The sequence below is a fragment of the Vombatus ursinus genome, unplaced genomic scaffold (genome assembly GCF_900497805.2).
Source record: "Vombatus ursinus unplaced genomic scaffold, bare-nosed wombat genome assembly UNPS02014941.1, whole genome shotgun sequence".
NCBI classification, from domain to species: Eukaryota; Metazoa; Chordata; class Mammalia; order Diprotodontia; family Vombatidae; genus Vombatus; species Vombatus ursinus.
Window position 1 is genome coordinate 8,084,483 of NW_020954719.1, and position 22,049 is coordinate 8,106,531.

Consider the following 22,049-nt stretch of genomic DNA (forward strand, 5'->3'; position numbering starts at 1 on the left):
GAATGTAATGGGATAGTCTTATGCTATAATTAGGAAATCAGTGATTTCAGAGAGACATGGAAAGACTTTTATGAACTGACACAGAGTGAAATGATCAGAAGAAGAATAACAATGTATCCTATAGTATCAATTTTAAAAATGAACAATTTTGGAGATGTAATGACCATCCATGATTATAGCAGACCAATGATGAAATATGACATCCATCTCTTGACAAAGAAGTGATGGATTCTGAGTGCAGAATGAGACATACACACACATACATACATACACGTATATATCTATATCTATAGTTATACCTTTATCAATATAGACAAATGGTCATTGAGGGAAATTTGTTTTGCTTGATTATAAATACTTGTTACGATTTATTTGCCTTTCTTTTCTTTGCTGGGTGGAGAAAGAGAGAGAAAATAGTTTTGATAATTTAAAAAATTTTAATAAAAAAATGAGCTTGAGCCTGTTGGTCTTGTTTCCATGCAAACTACTCCCAGACCCACTTCTTATCCTACATCTTTTCCTGCTCTGTCAGCTTCCTCAGAATCTGTCTCTGCCTGTCCTTCCAGAAGCCATCTCTGGATTTGTGCTCCTGAGTAGCAGCCTTCATTGACTGACTGCCTCCTCTGAGCCAACATCTGCCTGGCTGCTTCCATGAATTTTGTCTCTGTATTTGCCCTCTGGTTGGTCTGCTTTAGTGTACTCCCCTCTTCAGCCAGAGAACTTTCCAGGCCTCACAGTCCCTCTCTTATAGTCTGGGTCAGATTAGTATGTTTTCCAACTTGTGTTGTGAAGCAAACAAAGTTTGGATCTCAAGATCTGACAAAGACAACACCAAAAAAAAAAAATAAAGGTATAGAACAATTTCACCAATGAACATAGATATGAACATCCTAGAAAAGAGAATATAACACATTTAAATAAATATATACCATAACCAACTATTTTTGGAATGTAAAGTTGATACAAGAAACAGAAACATAATTTATTATGTTAAGAAAATAGTGAAAAATTATCTTAATAAATGTAGAGAGACCATTCCATCAAAATAAAAATGAATCACATAGATAGGTGTAGCCTTGTTTCTGGGAGAGGTTTTCATAAAGTAAAAAAATTCTGCTGGGCTGCTGCTGCAGAAGAAAGATTAAGATGTGTATCCACTCTCCCGGACCCCATCTTTAAAATGTGGGGTTTGTCTTTGCTAGGTGGGCTACTCAGCTAGGGTCCCAGAATGTGCTTCTTTCTTAAAGTCATTGCCCATTCTCTTCACCACCATGAAGGATTACACTCCCTAAAGGTGCTTTCTCACTTGGGTGACTCTCTGCATCCATGTCTGTTGTCAGTGAGTCTCTCTGCTCATGGATGGATGTCTCTTATTGGTCCAGTAACTCTGATAACTTGGCTGATGAGGGTGGGGAAGCAGGCAAAAAGAATCCCTCTCCTCCTCAAGAACAATTCCCTCTCAGGGGCCTCGTTCTTTCTCCACTTCTGACTTCAAGCTTGGAGATATTCAGCTGAAAACTAATTCCCAAACCATGACCCCTAAACTTCGTTCAACCTCCCAAAGCATGGTTAGCTTGTTTGGTTAGTCAAGCGTGCTATTTGTTTCTTGTCTAAATAAAAAAGGTTCATAGGACATAGCATTTTACACACACACACACACACACACACACACACACACACACAATTCATAACGTGTGACTACATTGCTGTGGACTTACAGGAAAATTCCTCAGCACCAACTTTACTCTTTCTTATATTAATCTGAGGGTTTGGGAGGTGGGGTTGGTGGAAGTAGAGAGAGGAGATACTTCCTTTCATGTGGATCATAGGAACATAAACATAAACCTGGATCATATGAACATAGATATAAATCTACTACAAGAGTTCTTCACCTGGGTCCATGGCCTTGTTTTTTAATATTTTGACAACTGTATTTCAATACAATTGGTTTCCTTTGTAATTCTGTGTATTTTATTTTGTATATTTAAAAACATTATTCTAAGAAGGGGGTCTATATGCTCTACCAGACTACCAAAGGGATCTAGGACACAAAATGGGTTGAGAAATTCTGATCTAGTTCAACTCTCTTGTTTTACAAATGAGGAAACCAAGGCCTATGGAGGTTTGGCATTATACCCAAGGTCACCCAGTTAGTAAGCATCAAAGGCAGGATTTGATCTAACTCTGGAGCCAGTGCTCTTTCTGTTATATTATACTGCCTAGGGCTAAAGAGAAGGGAGTGCAAATGAGAAATACTGTTGAAGTAGAAACAACTAGGTTTGAAAACTGATCATATACATAGGACAACTAAGAATGAGGCACTGAGGATGACAAAGAGGTTGTGAACTTGAGTGACTTGAAGGATAGTAGAGTCCAGAACAGAGAGAGGCAGGTGTGAATGTATACTTGGATGGTCTATCTGTTGTCTTGTATTCTGTGCATGAAAACAAACAAACAAACAAACAAACAACAGTGTGAAAAGCATTACTAATAACACAGATGACCTGGGAGGCTGGGGAGGGAGGATGGGGACTAGTGGTTATAAATCATTTTAGCAAAGTTTCAAGATATATTGTGAATAATAGACAAAACAAGGAAGAATAAATAATACAAAGAATAGTAAAATGTTAGAGCGATAAGGGGCCTTAGAAATCATTAAGTCCAACCCAGACATTTTGCAAATGTAGAAAATGTAGCCCAGAGAAGAGCAATGATTTGGTGAAAGTCACAAAGTAAGTTAATGACAGCATCAGGATGGCAACTCCAGTCTCTTAACTCAAGGCAGTTCCTTTTTCATTACACCACGGTTACCTCCATTAACAATAGTGATTGGAGGAGGGGAAGGAAGCCCATGAAATATTCAGATATTAACTGAGAAAAAAAGAGATTTATCCAAACGAAGTATAAAACCTCACCTATAAAAATAAAACGAATATGATTAAATGGCACTTAATGTGCTTCTAGATCAAAAGCCTGTCATAAAGATGATAATGTTTCCTTCCCTCTTCCAAATGCACCTTCTCTGCAATGTTGACTACGAGACAGTTTGCCTAGACTCCTGAGAGGTTCTGTGGTTTTCCCAAGGATTCTAAGTAGTAGAGGTGAGGAGGGAGAACATTCCAAACACAGAGAATAGCCAATGCAAAAGCCAAAGATAGGCTGGGAGAAGTAGGCCAATATGGCTGGAATTTAGAGAGCATGGAGGGGAGTAATGTATAAGACACTTTGTAAACATAGGAAGGAACAAGTTACGAAGAATTTTAAGTGCCAAATTGAGGAATTTGTATTTGATCCTAGAGGTAATGAGGATTATTTATTGAATAGAGGGAGTGATATAGTAAGACTTAAGGAAAATCATTTTGGAAGTTATGATGAGAGATGATGGTGATTATTGCGTGTACTTCACAATTACATAGGGAAGGCTCACAAAAAATGATCATATTGTTGATCATACAGAAGTCAAGAAAACTGAGAAAAGCAGAAATATGAGATATTATTTTTCTGAAATATAACACAATGTAACTAGAAGTAAACTATGATAACATGATGAAAACATGAAGGTTAATATAGGAATTAAAAGAACATTTTTGAACAATCTGTGGTTTAAGGAAGAATTACAAAAAAATTTATTTTAAGGATTGTAACAATACAAATACTATGTATCAAGGTTTTCTACATAAGAAAGGTTTAGTGAGCGGTTCAAAGGGATCCAAAATCTCATAAAGCCTCATAAATTAATAAAGACAAGTTGTGGTATATGAATGTAATGGAATACTATTGTGCTATAAGAAATAATGAGCAGGCAGATTTCAGAAAAACCTGGAAAGACTTAAATGAACTAATGCAAAGTAAAGTGAGCGGAACCAGGAGAACATTGTAACTGCAACATTGTGCAACGATCAACTATGAATGACTTAGCTCTTCTCAGCAATGCGATGATCCAAGACAATTCCAAGGAACTTGTGCTGGAAAAATGTTATTCATATCCAGAGAAAGAACTACTGAATCTGAATGAAGATCAAAGCATCCTATTTTCACCTTATTTTTTTGTGAGTTTTTTCTTTTGGTTTGTTTCTTCTTTTACAACATGACTAATACAGAAATGTTTTACATGATTGAGCAAATTGCTTACTGTCTTAGGGAGGGGGGAGAGAGGGAGAGAAATTTAGAACTAAAATTTTTAAAAAACAAATGTTAAAATTGTTTTTCACATGTAATTGGAAAAAATATATAAAATAAAATAATGTTTCACATATAATAAAAAGAAAGTTGCTTTGAGCACTGAAAGGGTAAATGACTTACCTAGAAAGAGAAGTATATACATAGCCAGAAAAAGAATAACAGCTTTAAAAAAATCTCCATAAGATTATGAATAGCAACCAAAATAAAAATGAACAAAAGTGAAGGAAAGTGTCAATACGATTTTTAAAAATGCTACAAAGTAACTGAAATAACAAAGCAGATGGAAAAACAAACAGTATGGCAAAGAATGCAAATGAGGAAAATGAGAAATGTTGAAGGAAATATGGGAAAAACAGACACACAAAGAATGGAACTGTAAATTGATCTAGAAAGCAATTCTGGACTGGAAAGCAATTTGAAATTTTGCCCCCAAAGTTACTAAACTGTACATACCCTCTGATCCAGCTATACCATAACTAGACCTATATTTCTTTTTTTTTTCTTGGTAGCAAATCTGATATATCTTTTTTTTAAAAAAAAATTTAAATTAATTTATTTTTAGTTTTCAATATTCACTTCCATAAGCTTTTGAGTTTTAAATTTTCTCCCTTCCCCCACCTGCCTTCCCAAGACGGTGTACAATCTGATATAGGCTCTACATATACATTCCTATTAAACATATTTTCACATTAGTCATGTTGTAAAGAAGAATTAGAACCAACAGGAGGAACTACAAGAAAGAAGAAACAAAACAAAACAGAAGAAAAAAAAGAGCAAATAGTATGCTTCAATCTGTATTCACACCCCACAGTTATTTCTCTGGATATGGATATCATTTTCCAACATGAGACTTTTGGAGATGTTGTAGATCCTTGCATTGCTGAAAAGAGCTAAGTCTGTCAAAGTTAGTCATCACACAATGTGGCTGTTAGTGTGTACAATGTTCTCCTGGTTCTGCTCAATTCACTCAGCATCAGTCCATACAAGTTTTTCCAGGTTTTTCTGAAGTCTGTCTGCTCATCATTTCTTATAGCACAATAGTATTCCATTATATTCATATACTACAACTTATTCAGTCATTTCCAATTGACGGGCATCCCCTCAATTTCCAATTCTTTGCCACCACAGAAAGAGTTGCTATAAATATTTTTGTACATGTGAGTCCTTTTCCTGTTTTTATTATCTCTTTGGGATACAGTCCTGGAAGTGTAGACCTATATTTCAAAGAGACAAAAGAAAGCAGGAAAGGATGTGTAATAACCATAATAGCTAGTATTCATATAGCTCTTTATGATTTGCAAAGCATTTTACAAATATTTTCTCATTTTATCCTCATAACAACTATGGAATAAAAGTGCCATCACTATTCCCATTTTATAGACTGAAACAGAGATTAAATGACTTGCCCAGGGTCACAGAGCTAGTAAATAGCTGAAGTTGAATTTGAACTCAGGTCTAACATTTTTTTCACTGTGCCAGAAGTTCTTTCACAGCAGCCAAAAGTTAAAAATTGGTATGTATGTCCTGTTATTAGGGAATGGCTAAACAAATTATCAATGTAATAGAATATTATTTTGCCATAGGAAATGACAAGATGAAGTTTCAGAGGATACTATGAAGACACTATAAACTGATGCAGAGTGAAATGAGCAAAAGTAGTAGAATAATTTATACCATGACATTATAAAGAAAAACAACTTTACCTATAGGACTCTAATCAATGCAATGATAAACCATGAGTCCAGAAGACTGAAGATGAAACACATCATCATCTCCTGCCAGAGAGATGATGAATTTAAAATGCAGAAAGTCATACATTTTCAGGTATGGCCAATGTGATAATTTGTTTCTGTAGGCAATTTATTATGCCTCATACAAATTTTAAAAAGTAGTGGGTGGCAAACATGATCAATAAATAAGACAATAATAAATCTAGACTTGATTAAAAGAGATAAGCACAGATGATGGGATTACAACAATATTTAAGTATGGTCTGATTGACATAGCAGCTAAATACTTAAATGGAAAGCAGAAGTAGACAGAAAAACTTTGGTGGATTAATGAATTAATGAATTCCCTAGACAAATTAACAAAAAGATAAAGAAGAATTAAGTTAAAGACCTGAATAGAATTTTACAAAAGTTAGATATGATAGGTCTCTGGTGACTACTGAATGAGAATAATACAGTAATATACATATACCACAACTGTATATGGCTCCTTCACAAAAACTGACTATGTGCTAGATCATAAAACCCTAATAAATAAATCTGGAAAATCAGAAATATCAAATGCATCCTATATTGACCATAATGCAATGTAATTAATAAAGGCTATTTGAAGAAAGGATTCAAATGGAGATTAACTTAATTCAAAAGGATATGTAGTTCAAATAATAAATCATAAAATAATAGATTATTTCATATAATAAAATTATGACAGTGAGATAATATAACAAAAAATTTGTAATGTAGCAAAAGGAGTCCTGAAGAGAAAACTTATACCTCTAAACACTTTCATCAACAAAAGACACAAAGAACAGATCAATGAATTGTACATACAACTAGAAAAGCAAAAAATCACAATGCTTCAACTAAATGTTAACAGAATGTTAGTTTCAAACATCAAAGAAGAAATCAACAAAATTGAAAATAAAAATCTACTGAATCAATAAATAAAACTAGGCTTTAGGGTAAATAAAAACCTAATAAAATAGATGAACTAATAGCTAACCTGATTTAAACAGAGAGAAAACTATATTATCAATATCAAAAATGTAAAAAGAGAATTCATATCAAATGAATTTACAAGCCAACAAAATTGATAACTTATAAGATATAAATTAATATTTCCACATGCCCAAATTAACATAAAAATAAATAGATAATTTAAATAACCAAATTTCAGAAAAAGAAATTGAACACGCAATAAAGGAAGTTCCAAAGGGAAAAAAAATCCAAGAACAGTGAATCTTACCAAACATTTAGCTCCAATATCACATAATTTTTTTTTTTGCAGAAATAGAAGAAGGCGAGATCCTACCAAAATCCTTCTGAGACAAATGCAATTCTCGTATACAACCCAGGGAAAGATAAATCAGAGAAAGAAAATATAGACTACTATCTCTAAAGAATATTAATACAAAATTGAATAAGATTATTACCAAAGAAACTATAGCAACATGTTAAAGTGATTATACACTATGACTAGATTAGATTCAATATCATGAAAATCATAAACATAATTATCACAAAAATAATAAAAAACTATATGATCATATCAACATATTCAGAAAAGACTTTTGAGAAAAGACTACACCCATTTATGTCTTTTTAAAAAATAATAGAAAGCACAGAAATAAATGGACCTTTCCTTGAGGTAAGTAGTAAATTAACCCTTTGATAGTTTGCCAATCTGATGAGTGTGAGGTGGAACTTCAGAGTTGTTTTGTATTTCTTTTTATTATTAGTGATCCAGAGCATTTTTGTATAGTAGTTGATAGCTTGCCTTTTTTATTTTGCAGACTGTTTATTTATTCAAATGATTTACTGAATGTAAGATAAGTAATAAGTTAAGTAATATCAATTTAAAACAAACAGCTGGTATTATCTGTAATGGAGAAATGATAGAGGCCTTTCCAATAAGATTGGGGTAAATTAAGAATGTCTGTTTTCGCCACTATTGAAATACTTCAAGAGAGGCTAACTATAATAATAACACAAGGAAAAGAACAGAATAATCACGGGCAAAAAAACCCCAAAATACTGTTTGTTTGGGGTTTTTTTGCTAATGACATGGTTTATTTAAAGACTACTAGAGATTCAACTAAAATTCTAAAGGAAACAATAACCAGAAAATCAGCAAGATATAAAATAAACCTACAGAAACATCAGCCTTTCTGTGTATAAAGAATGAAACCTAGCAGGAAAAGCAAGAAAAAGTAATTCTATTCAAAGTAATTACAGAATGTGTAAACCATCTAGGAGTCTGCCTACCACAGTACTTGCATGTATTTTATGACTACAATAATGAAAAGTTCTTTACAGAAATAAAATCATAAGCAATTGGAGAAATATCAATTTCTCAAGGTTGGATCATGCGAATATAACAAAAATGGCAATAGAATCTAAATTAATTTCCAGATTCAGTGCCATCCCAACTGAATTACCAAAGGATTATTTTATAGAACTAGAAATAATTGTAACTCAGGGTTCAAGCCAGGCACATTTGCATAAGACTCAAATGAAAAATGTGACGTGTCAGAAATTTCCAGCTCAATTAACAGAGAACCCTGTATTATCACCCAAGGGGAAATTCCTTGAAGCTTCTAAAGCATCAAGCTGGAAATCAGATACATGTTGAGGTGTTAGCTTCTCTATATATCCTTCTCCCAGTTCACATGTGTTTTCTCTTGAAACCAGAAAAACTGTCCCCTTTCCCAAGCTTTGACCAATTCTGACCCGCACAAATATATGGCACATCATTATCTTTCTCTGCATCAGTGAAGAGAATCTTACTCAAATGTACCAGAACTGAACCTCAGGCTAACCTGGGGTAATGAAAGGTCAAGGATTTCAAAGGAAATCATGAAAGTAAGTGGGAAGGAATGGAGTTTAGCAGTACTAGATCCCAAATATATTACAGAGCAATAATCATCAAAATTACCTGGTATAAGTTAAAAATAGGAAAATTTTTCAGTGGAATAGATTAAGATACGTATGACCCAGGAGCAATCATATATAGTAGCATGGTGATAGAGAAACTTTCTAACTACTAGAGTAAGGACTCAAGATATGACAAAAACTGATGATAAGGAAGTCTCACAGAATTTAGGTTTAGATGAAGATTTGATACCATATCCCACAAGAAATTCCAATGGTCTATGACCTAGAATCAAAATTTGGTCAGATCATGAACTAATTAGAGGATCAAATTCATAATTGATGGATGAGGAAAGAGTTCTTGACCAAACAAGGGACAGAAAGGATAAGAGGAGAAAAAATGAAAAATTTTGATTACATAAAATTAAAAAGTCTTGCACAAATAAAATCAATGCAATTGGAATTAGAAGGGAAGCTGGACAGTATATTTCTCAGGGATTCACTATAACTGTAGCCTTATTTCCTTAAATTACATGGCGGCAGTTTACAAAAGAAGAAAGGCAAACTATCCACTCTCATATGAAAAAAGTACTACATTGCTATCAAAATGCAAATTAAAACAACACTGAATTTCTATCAAACAGCTATCCAAATGCCAAAGATGACAAAAAAGTGAAGTTAAAAGTTTTCAGAATATCTGTTGGAGGACAGGCTCACTAACGCTCTGTTGGTGGATCTGTGAATTGGTTCAACTATTCTGGAAGGTAATTAGAAACTATACTCAGGCAGTCATTACCTGTGATTATGCATTCCCTGTAACTGAGGAATACCACTACTAAGCATATGCCCCAAAGAGATCAAAGACAAAAGGAAAAGACATTTATTAACCCTTTTGAGGGGAACTAATGAGAATAAGTTTTTGTACCTTAATAAGATAATAAGAATAAGTTTGTCAACTTAGCACAACTGACTACATTTTAAGCCTCAATTTTGTGGCTGAGTTGAGTAAGTTTTTTTTTTTAACAAGTTGTTTTCTAATAATAAGATAAGCACTTATGTGGTATGATGATATAGTCAATAAAATGTGTTCTTAAACATTAGACAGACATATAGGACTCACTGATAAGATAGACCACCAATGAAAAAAAAGTGTTATAAACAACTTCATAAGTAATTCATATAATAAACTACCAACCAAATTATGTAGTAAACAACTTAGGAACACCCATCGCTAAAAGTACAAAAAACTCACCTGAAGGCCCAGCCATCAACCTCTTCCTAGCATTCAACTACACCGGGATTCTTCATTCCCCGCCCCTGAGACTCAAGCAGCCCATGTTCACTGGAGGGCAGTGCTGAGTGGAGGAAACTTGCCAGAAGACCACCGTGGAGGGAGACACAGCCCCCAGCTGGGCCGGGAGGGAACATTGTACAGTCCTATATGAAAGATGCTTATTGGAAGCTCCAAGAAGCAGGCTGGTGCTTTGTTTTTAGAGGAAGGTATTGTCCACATGCTTTGATTAATAAAGTTTGCATGCATTGAAAAGTGTACGTCTAATTATGTTTCTATCCACTAGTTAGCATAAGCAAATGGTAATTTGACAAGTTCGTTACAGAAACCAAGGGCTATTGTCTAAAAAGGAGTTTGCCCTTTTTCTCCTAAAGCTGAAGGGAGGGAGCTTAAATCTTTTTTCTTTTCTTTTTTTCTTTTTGGTGAGGCAATAGGGTTAAGTGACTTGCTCAGGGTCATACAGCTAATGCAGTGTCAAGTGTCTGAGGCCAAATTTGAACTCAGGTCCTCCTGACTCCAAGGCTGGAGCTCTATCCACTGCACTATCTATCTAGCTGCCCCAAGCTTAAATCTTTTAAGAGGCAAGAAGCAAACAGCACCATAAAGGGAAAGCTTTTACACGCTGCCACAAAGCAGTGGAAAGAGCAGGCACAGCACAGTAGTGTCAAAGAGGCTAGGGGTAATTACAGACTCCTGACCAAGCAACTTCAACTATGTTACACAGAGTGGTGAGAGGTTGACCATGTGACTGATATCAGGACTGATGATTAGAGTTGCGTGTGGTGAGCTGTATAGGAAGAGACAGACCCCAACATCCTAGACTTCTATACCCACATTCTCTGCCTCTTCTTCCTACCACCTCATTCTATCCCTAGGGACAAGTGAATCTTCTTTGCCAGGCCTTATTTCCTTAAAAATTTGTTTAGCTTTCTATTTCACCATTTATTTTAAAAAGAAATAGGTTTTTTTTTTCCTTCTGAGATCCCATGGTCATTCCTTTCAGTACTGATTTTGTGTATTGATTCATTTATGTATCGATTCATTCATGTATCGATATGTGTAGCGTTTCAGGTAAAATTCAGCCAATAAGAGGACCAAGGTCCATGGACAGTAAAGCATACTGGAGAGATATGTGGGAGATTTTATATTTTGATAGATATTCAACAGAACTAGATCCTCTATATAATCTATATAATCTGGTCTGGAATGACCAGATGGAAGCTCAAGATGATCAAAATAGATTCTATTAATTCATAATCATGTGGCCTCCCAATAAGGGAATTCCTTTGAGGAGAGCCAGGAAAGACAGCAAGTGGAGATGAAGGAGAAAGTTCCAGGAATAGGAGACAGCCAGTGAGAACACTCAGAGTCGAAATATGGAATTTCTTGTTCAAGGAACAGCAAGGAGGCCAATTTCACAGGATCAAAGGGTACATTGGTTAGGCGGTTGGGTTGGTGTAAGATATAAGGAGCCTGGAAAGGTAAGGGAGATAGGTTATCAAGGGCTTTGAATGCCAAACAAAATATTTTTTTTTGAGGAAACAGGGAGCCACTGGAGTTTCTTGAATTGTGTGTGTGGGGTGGAGGGCGGGGAGTAATATGGAAAGCCAATTTGACAGCTGAATGGAGGATCAATTGGGTCAGAAAGAGACTTGAAACAGAGAGATCAATCAGAAAGCTACTGCAATAGTCCTGGCATGGGGTGATAGGGGTCTACACCCAGGTGATGGTAATGTCAGAGGGAAACAGGAGGCTTATATGAGAGGTATTTCAAAGGCAAAATTGACAGGACTTGATCACTGATTAGACATGGGGTTGAGAGAGAGTAAGGAGTTGAGGATGACACCTAGATTGTGAGCCTGACCGACTGGGAGAATGGTGGGATCCTCACCAGTAAGAAGGAAGTTCAGAAGAAGGAAGAATTTGGGGGAAATGAGTTCGATTTTGGACATGTTGCATTTAAGAAGCCTACAGGATGTCCAATTCAAGATGTCTAAAAGGTAGTTGAGAGATGAGAGGTCAGGAGAGAAGGAGATCTGACCATGGGAAGTGATGAGATCACCAAGTGAAATAATACAGAGGAAGAAGAGGGCTTATGGTTTGCAGTCACATTGGATGAAGATTCAGCAAAGGAGACTAAGGAATAGTCAGACAGGTAGGAGAAAAACAAGTAGAGAGCAGTGAAAACTTAGAGAAAAGGGAGTATCAAGGAGAAGAAGGTGACTGTTAAAGTTTGCAGAAAGGTCACAAACAATGAGAATGGAAATAAGGTCATCAAATTTGGCAATTAAAAGCCAATTTCAGTTGAATGATGAAGGTGGAAGCCAAAGAATTACAAAGAGAGTCAGGGGAAAGAAGCAGGTTGTTGAGTTGTTTTTCAGTCATGTCCAACATTTTGTGACCCCATTTGGGATTTTCTTAGCAAAGATTAGAGTGTTTGCCATTTCCTTCTACAGTTCATTTTACAGATGAAGAAACTGAGACAAATGGGGTTAAAGTGGTTTGCCCAGGGTCGTACAGCTTACGAATGTCTAAGAATATTTGAATTCAGGAATATGAGTCTTCTTGACTCCAGGCCTGGTACTCTATCTATTGCACCACCTAGCTGTGTTTAAAGAAGCAGAAGAAGGAACCAATATGCCAGAGTTGCAGGAAGCAGTATAACTCTTCCAAAAAGACCTAGAAAATGTACTGAATCCTGATAGGGAAATGCAGAAAAAGTCACAGTGAGTCCTCTGTCCAGCCCAGGTCAGCATGTGAACACTGAGTATGAGGTCAGGCCAGGAGTATGTTGTGAATGGAACACTCTAGCACCAAGGGAGAAGCTATTCACCAGGGCAAGATGTGGTCCCAGACCCATATAAGACACCATGACAGAGACAGGTACCCAATGACAGTTTGGTCACCCACTAACCCAGTTCTGGGTCGCAGATATAGGACAGACTATATCAAGTGCAGACTTGCACTTGAAGTGGCATTCCATTCCCATGATTTCCAGGTTGGGAGGTCCTGGGTAGGGCACAAAGAAATTAGGAAGTTCAGAAGCAAGCAGGAGCAGTACGGCTCAGAAGCTCCAGGTACAGAGTGGGGTCTCTTTTCTAGCATCTAGCCCAGCCTTCAGAGGAATAATTGGGGCATAAATTTCAGACCAAAGATGAGTCCACAATTCTGTCACTGAACCAACACAGCTTTGCAGATAGTCGATATGGACTGAGTCCAGCAACATTCTGCTGTTGCTCAAACTGAAATCCAGGTCAGAAACTTGCAGAGCTTAGACCAAGGGGCCAGCAATCAGACTATGCCCTAGATTGGTTGACTTTGAGAGCACTAAAAGCTTAAAGGTACCTAGTCTGTCCTTGAGATCCTTGAATAACACAACACTGAACACCCCAAGAAATCAGTGATATGTACAAAATTTTGCCCAAGCAACAAACTCCCTGAAACTTAAAATGAACCAAATAGAAGGAGAAGGAGGGTGGAAGGAGTAGCTGATACTTTAACCTTACATACATACATACATACATACATACACATACATATATACACATACAATATACATACTTTAACCTTACTCTCATCCAATCTGGGTAAAAGAAGAAAGAATACATACATACATACATACATACACATACAATATACATACATATAATATATATTGGGTTCATAAATTCATTTCATTTAACAGAGAAATAAGAGAGAAAGGGGAAAAGTGGAGAATTAGAAGGATGGTAAATTAAGGGAGAGATTATTCCTAAGCAAAACCATCTCTAAAGATGCCCAAAAATATTTATAATTCTTTTTGAGTTGGCAAAAATGGCAGTCCTATGCTAGCCACATCCAGAAAAAGAACCATGGAGTCTGAATGCAGATAGAAGCATACTATTTGCTCTCTTTTTCTTTTGTTGTTTTGTTTTATTTTTTCTTTCTCATGGTTCCTCCCATTGGTTCTAATTCTTCTATACATTATGACTAATGTGAAAATATGCTTAATATGAATGTATAAGTAGAACCTATATCATATTACATGATGTTTTGGGGAGGGGGGAAGAGAAGGAGGAGGAGAAAATTTAAAACTCAAAATCTTATGGAGGTGAATGTTGAAAACTAAAAATAAATAAATTATTGAAAAAAAGGGCAATCTTAGGCTGTGCCAATAAATTGGGGCAATGGATGAACAAGTTATGATAAATGTGATGGAACACTATTGTGTTGTTAAAAATTTATGAAAGAGATAATTTCAGAGAAACCTGGGAAGACTTACATGAAATGATGCAGAATGAAGTAAAAAGAACCAGAAGAACAATTTATACAATGACAACAATATTGTAGAGACAAACAACTTTGAAAGAATTAGAAACACTTATCAGTATAATGACCAACCACAATTCCAAAGGGCTCATGATGAAATATGTTATCCACATCCTAATAGAGAGGTAAAGGACTTAAGAATACAGAATGAGACAAATTTTTCTGGACATGGCCAATGTGGAAGTTTGTTTTGATTGACTTTATACATAGTAATGGGTTTTACTTCACTCTAGTTCTCAATTTGGAAGGGGGAGGGTTAGGATGGGAAGGTGAGATGGTAAATTTTTGCTGATTGAAAAAAATAAAATATTTCTTGAGAGAGAGAGAAGTAGTGGCACCTATTGTAGACAACCCTCTCAACCTTTACATTAAAGTCACCATGTATTAAAATATACGTTGATAAGGGGCAGCTAGGTGGCGCAGTGGATAGAGCACCGGCCCTGAAGTCAGGAGGACCTGAGTTCAAATCCAGCGTAAGACTAAACACTTGACATTTACTAGCTGTGTGACCCTGGGCAAGTCACTTAACCCCAACTGCCTAAATATACATATATATATGTGTGTGTGTGTGTGTGTGTGTGTATTTATGTTGATAAAATTTAGAGACTTTTGAATATGATCAACTATGAGAAACATGGGAAGACTTAGAAACAGGAAAATAATACGTACAATGACTAAGACAATACCAAAAAAAGCATGAGAAAAATTGAATCCTATGTAATTGAACTGACTGAGGTTGGCCACAAAGAAGAATCGAGGAAAATGTGCTTTTACAGACATGGTTGATGTGTTGTTCAGTTTTACTGAACTGCTTTTTCCCCCCTAAATCTTTGTTACAAGGAATAGCTAGATCAGGGAGAGATATATTCAGAAATGAGGACAATATTAAAACAAAAGATATTAAGAAACCTGTTATTTTTAATTTGGTCTTATCAAATTTATCAAATTATCAATTTAATCATAGAATTTCTCTTTTTAACTTGTGCAAAAGATGTTGGAATATAAGCTACAATTATTATCACAGGGGTCTTTTGGAATGCTTACCATGGGCTAGCAGTGCTGGGATACTAGGAAAACATCCCCAATGGCATTTACTTTGAGGGGAAGGAAGAGGTCCAATGGGAATGATTCCACCATGGTGACCTGGAACATCCAACCCACACTCTATGCACACTTATATGGGGGATACAATATAAGCCCATGCCTCCAAAGAAATGATATTTCATGTTGTCTTTGAATGTATGTGATAACACTAACTCCACCAATGCCTTTATTTACCTCCTCTAAGAGGCATCTGTAATCAATCATTCCATTTTGCTACAACTTCCTTTCATCTCATGTTTTCTTTTAGATCGAGAATATCAAGTTTGAGACAATTCTGCTTCTCCAGTAGTAAATCCAGTTGTTGGGCACCGAACAAGGTTCTCCTAATACCAGCAGTCAACTTTAATGATAATCTAAAAACAGTTTAATTCTTAACACACTCTGCTACCACCACTAAAGAAGAGGAAAGGAGCTGCTAGGGGCTGAGGTCCATTTTGTATTTTTTGTTTGTTTAATGGGTTAGTGGACAACCTACTAGGAAATCAGACATTATCTCTATCCCTTCCCAGTTTGGAAGAGCCTGATGGAGCTTGTACTCCACTGGCATTGCTTTCAAGAACCCAGGCTCACCTCTAAGTCATTAGGAAACATTGGTGCAATAAAGTCCTATTTCTAGAGTACTTAAAAGTTTATAAAACACATTAATCACAATAACCCTCAGCAATACAAGTCACGGATAGAGTGCTGGGTTTGGAATCAGGAAAACCCAAGTTCAACTCTGGCCTGAGATACTTTGTGTGAGCCTGGGCAAGTCACTTGACCTCTGTCTGTCTCATTTTCCTCATTAGGAAAAATAGGGATAATAATAGCACCTATCTCCTAGGGTTGATGTGAGGATAAAATGAGATAATATGTGTAAAGCATTTTGCAAACCATAAAGTGTTATACAAATACTAGCTATTTTTATTATTGGTGTTGTTACTATTTTACAGATGAAGAAACTGGCTCAGAGAAGTAAAGAGTAAGAGCTCTGATTCTTGAGTTAGAGGACCTGAGTTCAAATCCTTTCTCTGATGTTTACTACTAGTAGAAGCAGGCAAGTCACTTAAACATCCTTGGTCTCAGTTTTCTCACTTGTAAAATAAAGGGTTGGATTGCTTTGCCTCTGAGGCCCCCTCCAGCTCTCTAATATCCTATGACTTGCTGAGAGTAATACAGCGAATAAGTTTACACATATTGTCTAAGAAGTCTTGTGACTTTAGTAGGAGCCCAGGAACAATGTGTACCAAACATAAACAAGATCAAGCAATTGAATAAAGCTTTATATGAATAACTGACAAAGTAAATAAGAGCATCCTAAGGAAAATGACCCATTTTAGAAAAATAGAAAGACTGCCCAAGTGAGAACAAGAAAGCCCATGAATGATCTCTAGGACAAAATAGAAATTAGGCAAAAATATCACTTAAGAAGTACCATAGGGACAGCTAGGTGGCGTAGTGGATAGAGCTCTGGCCTTGGAGTCAGGAGGATGTGAATTCAAATCCAGTCTCAGATACATGACACTTATTAGCTGTGTGACCCTGGGCAAGTCACTTAATACCAATTGCCTCTCAAAAAGAGAGAAAAAAAAAGAAAGAAGTACCATAATAGCAATTCTCATTTATGCTCTATGAGGACAGGGAGCCTGTCTTATTTAAACTTCAGATCTTCCCTAGGAATTCTCTTTGTAGAATCTTCTGCACACAGTAGATACTTAATATTTGCTGAAGCGAATTAAATAAAGGAAATGAGTGCTGGTGGTATTTTTACATGTATTTCATCACATACAAAAATTCTGTGAAGTGGCAAAATTGTTATTATCATTTCCCTTTCACAGACAAGAAAACTGAATCTGAAAGCTTTAGTCACTCAAGATTATAAGGCTAAGGAGTGACAGAGCTATATATCTGAACTCGGGTCTTCTCACTCCTCCTCCAGTGTTCTTTCTACCACATCATATAACCTTTCACAAGCACTTTATACATTAAGGGTAGTAATAAGGGGAGAGAAAGGAAATAAGTGTTTACATAGCATCTATTATGTGCCAAACACTGTGCTAAGTGCTTTTTACAAATATTAATTCATTTGATCCTAGGAGGTCGGTGCTATCATACCCACTTTACAATTGAGGAAACTGAATCAAACAGAGGTTAAATGACTTGCCCAGAGCTTAGAAAGTATCTGAGATCATAGGTGAACTCAGGTCTTCCTGACTTTAGGCCCAGCATTTAATCCACTGTGCCACCAGCTGCTTAGTAATAATCATAATAATTCATATTTCTATGGCACTTTCAAGTTTCTGTAGTGTTTTGAGGTAGATGGCACAAGTATTATCCCCATTTTACAGATGAGGAAACTGAACCTCAGAGAGGTTAAGCTACTTATCTAAACTCACAAGAGTAGGACTTCAAATGACTATGATGTAAAGACAAAAGGCATCAAAAAAACTTATTTTTAAATATAGCTCTCTCTCTGGCACATTCTGGTGAATTCACTCCAGAAGGTGAATGCTACCTCAGGTTCCAGGGGTGACCCTATAAGGCTGCATTCCTAAAACTATAGCTCACAAGTCCCCACCATTAACAATCAACCTGTTAAAAACATTAAGGCCTATTAACTATCAACCAGTAGACTACAGTAGCTCTTAGCAAAGATATTTAAGATGTCATGTTAAGAATGTGTTATGTTCAGTTGTTTTTCAGTCATGTCAACTCTTCATGACCCCATTTGGGGTTTTCATGGCAAAGAAAATGGAATAGTGTTGCCATTTCCTTCTACAGCTCATTTTACAGATGAGGAAACTAAGGCAAATAGGCTTAAATGACTTGCCTAGGGTCACATAGCATGGACTTATGGTGTGCTTTTCCACAAATACACAGCAACCATAATAAGAATGGGCCTAAATGTAGAGTATGGTGGTAATGAGCCACATGTGTAAAACGCATGTGAGGCAGAGACAACTCAAAACTCCTAGGACTGCAGGGCTTGGATGTCCTTTCTTTCTTTATGGAGTCTTTGGGTAGTTCCATTTAGGTGAAGTGTCTTTTCTGGTTGGGTTGCTCATATGGATACCAAAGATTTTCTCCTTTCTGTAGCTTTCTTTACTTCCAGAAGTCCTGCTCCTCAAGGCTGCTCCTTTCCTGAACTGATTGTCTTTCTGCAACTGTGTCCACCTGAGTGCGCATCTCTGCTCCCTCAGTTGTGCCCCTTGGAACTGAGGAACTCTTGGAGCTGCTGGATAGGGTGTTTCCCTCTGGGAAAATCACTACTAGATGCCGTGGCGTAACCAATCTGGAGAAAGGAGAGAGATCCCTCCTCTCCTCCCACCATTCAGCAAAATACTCTTCCACAAGGCATTCCTGATCCTGCAGTCCCTCAAATTCTGATCAGCTATCCCTAGGACCCAGCAATTTAAAGCCCTGAAAAGGTATATCTAATTTTTGCTTGTCCAATGAGGTTGAAAATATCATAAAGAGATAACAAGATGGTACACCTTTTTAAAACATTAAAATTTTAATACGTGTGACTACATACTGTAACTACATCAACTGAGGTTAGTGAACACCCTCTCTTATACTATCTCCCCAGTTTAAACACTTGCTGATCCCAAAAAATCAAATGGGATGCTGTTTGGCAAAGTCCATGGAGCATGGTTCACAAACATCTTGGAAACAGATAATTCCACAAGGATAAAGGATATAACAGCTGGTGGACCTGGGGATTACATTCATTTCCCAATTAAAGGTTATATGATTTTAACAAACTCTTTCTACCTTACAAAGTTCTCATATGCTGCTACTTGTCTTGGTGCTTTCCCCAATCCAAAGACAATAAAGAAAACAAAAAAGGAAATCAAGCCTAGTCCCTACAGCCCTCCTAGAATATGTGGGGCACTCCCTCACCACTGGGATTTGACAATCATACCTCACTAAGACAAGGAGGCTGACATTAAAAAACAAACAAAAAACCTAAAAGCCCTGAAGAGGTGTGGGGCTCTCCAAAAAGGATTAAGTACTTGTAGTTGCTTACTCTAGGTTTCTAGGCTAACAGACAAACCTTATACTATGGACCTGCAGTCAATAAGGATCTCAAAAAAGCTGTGTGGACCTATGTCAGAGTAAGGCAAGAGGTCTAGGGCTGCTTAAAAGTGTGTTTTGTTTTTTTTTAAGAGTGAACATGAATTAATTGCTAAGTGCCAGTATTTTAGGGATGTAACTTTCATACTGCTCATGTCAGTTTCCATAATCATAATGTATAGCAATATAACAGATATTTGTATATAAACTTATCCAACCACGCACAAGAAAGAAACTGGTCTGACTCGTAAAAGAAATCCCCCTTGAAAACCGAATGTCCAAAACGTGGATCCCTGCTAGGATATTCAAGGAGGAGAGTATGGAGAACATCTTTTCCATAGTGGGTCACCCTGGATGAAATACCCATACCCCTGCTGGGGTACTCCTCTGACTCACACTTGGAATCTAAAGCTTGGTCTCTAGAGATTACTAACAATCTCAGGTTCTAAGGTTAACTCTGTGAAGCTATAATTCTAAAATTATAGTTCATTGGTAACTATAAGTTGCGACTATATCAATTAAGGTTAGAGTTACCTATCAACAGCAAGTAGACAAAATTTGGGGGCAGCTAAGTGGCGAGTGCTGGGTCTGCAGTCAGGAAGACTCATTTTCCTGAGCTCAAATCTGGACTCAGACACTTACTAGCTGTATGACCCTGGGCAAGTCATTTAACCCTGTTTACCTCAGTTTCCTCATTTGTAAAATGGGCTGGAGGAGAAAATGGCAAAGTACTTCAATATCTTTGCCATTGAAATTAACATCATCACCAATTCTTCCTTAAAACTTCCTTCCCCTGGTGTCATATTCACACTTCCACCAGGCTAGAAAAACACTTTCTCATATAAGCTGCATCTTTTGCTGAAGGATGTAGTCTCATCAGTCAAACAATAACAGATTCATAGCTGGCAAAATATAGGTTCTCAATGATTTTTGAATTTTTAAAAAAAGAATCATTGATCAGAGCTGGAGTTGGACCTTAATTCAACCCTATCATTTTACAGAGGGAAACTGAGACTTAGAGATATTAATGAGTTGGCCTATGGTCACATATCCAGTGAATATAATGGGGGGTATGGAGGTAGTTTTTGAAGACAAGGCTTCCTGATGCTAATTCAGCACACTATCTTCTCTGCCTCTCAACAAGATATTGTCCTCTCACCTCATTTCAGTCGGTTCCCATCTTATCAGAAGTAGCAGTCACCCTTCTCAACTCTACCCCCCCCACCCCATATACTCTCTCTCTCTCACACACACACACACACACACACACACACACACACTCAGACACACATACACACATACCCCTTAGCCTGTTAGAAATATACAGGTCACATATTCTATCAATGAAGTTTGAGATCTATCCCTAACTTTTTGAAGTTGAGATTATAAAAGGTAATCAAGACCTCCTACGAAGTATTCCTTTTTTTTTTAAGAGACAAAAATCTAGAGTGGGAGGACAATTGGTTTCAACTCCTGGAATTTCTTAATACATTTTTTAAAATAACATCTCCTTGTGCTCTTCAAACCAACTCTTAATCCCCTACCTTCAACCCTTCTCTGCTCTTCTACAGAGGGATTCCCCCCCATCATCAATGAAGCTAGCCATACACATTCTCTACCTGGCACTCTGGATCAGCCTATAGGCAATGTACTTGCGGAACACGCACCCCAGCCTGTTTAGGTTCGAATAATGTGTCTTATTTATGAGTTCCTTAACTGCATCATACAGTATCAAGGGCAATTGAAGGCCTTCCACTGCCCGGCTAAGGATCATCAGGTTCTTCCTTTGACCCTCAATGTCAATAAAGTATCGACTTTCCTCAGGGGGAGGAGCAGATGCAAAGAAATCTCTAGGACAGGGAGGGGACACTGTCATCTTGGATTTCTCAGTGACTATAAAAGAGGGCGATCTCAGGAGCTTGTTATCTATGGGAGGGAGACAGACTTTTGGGGATATATGAGCAGGAGACACAAACTGTGATATTTGGAGAAACTGAGCAGAGGGTGGAAGTGGTGCTTTTGAAAATTTAACAGCAGGAAAAGAATGTTCAGCAATGAAAGGTGGTTGAGGTGATAGGGCCTTGTAACCAGTCTCCTCCTCAGGGGTATGAGGCTGAGTTCTCTTCAAGATTCCTGGGGACCATTCTGTTGGGGGCTTTCCAGAAGTCCGAAGAAACAGTGGCATCTCAGACTTTGGAGCAGAAGGAGGACCCAGAAATGGCTTCAGAGATGTAGGAGGGGTCAATTCCGGGCTGAGTTTCTCAAGGGCAGAAAGTTGCAGTGTTGTTAGGGACTGCCTACGGCTGTCAGGGACCAATGGCTTGAGCGGCTGTTGTCCAGGTGGGACCATCTGTCCAAGGGAAGGAGTGAACTGTGGCACATAGGTTTCTTCAGGGGCAGCAGGGTGCCACAATGTCGGGGGCTGTCCTGAGACAGGAGGGGCCACAGGGGTGGTGGGCTGTCCAGGAGCAGCAAAGACCACAGGTGTGGGGGGCTGTCCTGGGACA

General features: G+C 37.2%; 1 protein-coding gene across 1 annotated transcript in view; it reads right to left on the bottom strand.

Annotated features, from left to right (window-relative positions):
- Window positions 1–22,049, bottom strand: part of FAM186A (family with sequence similarity 186 member A) — a 144,985-nt gene that overhangs the window by 40,966 nt on the left and 81,970 nt on the right. The window contains exon 5 of the mRNA XM_027844285.1: window positions 21,162–22,049. This exon is cut by the window's right edge and continues 1,142 nt beyond it. Coding sequence (XP_027700086.1) covers window positions 21,162–22,049 — 888 coding nt within the window. The remainder of the gene's footprint in view (window positions 1–21,161) is intronic.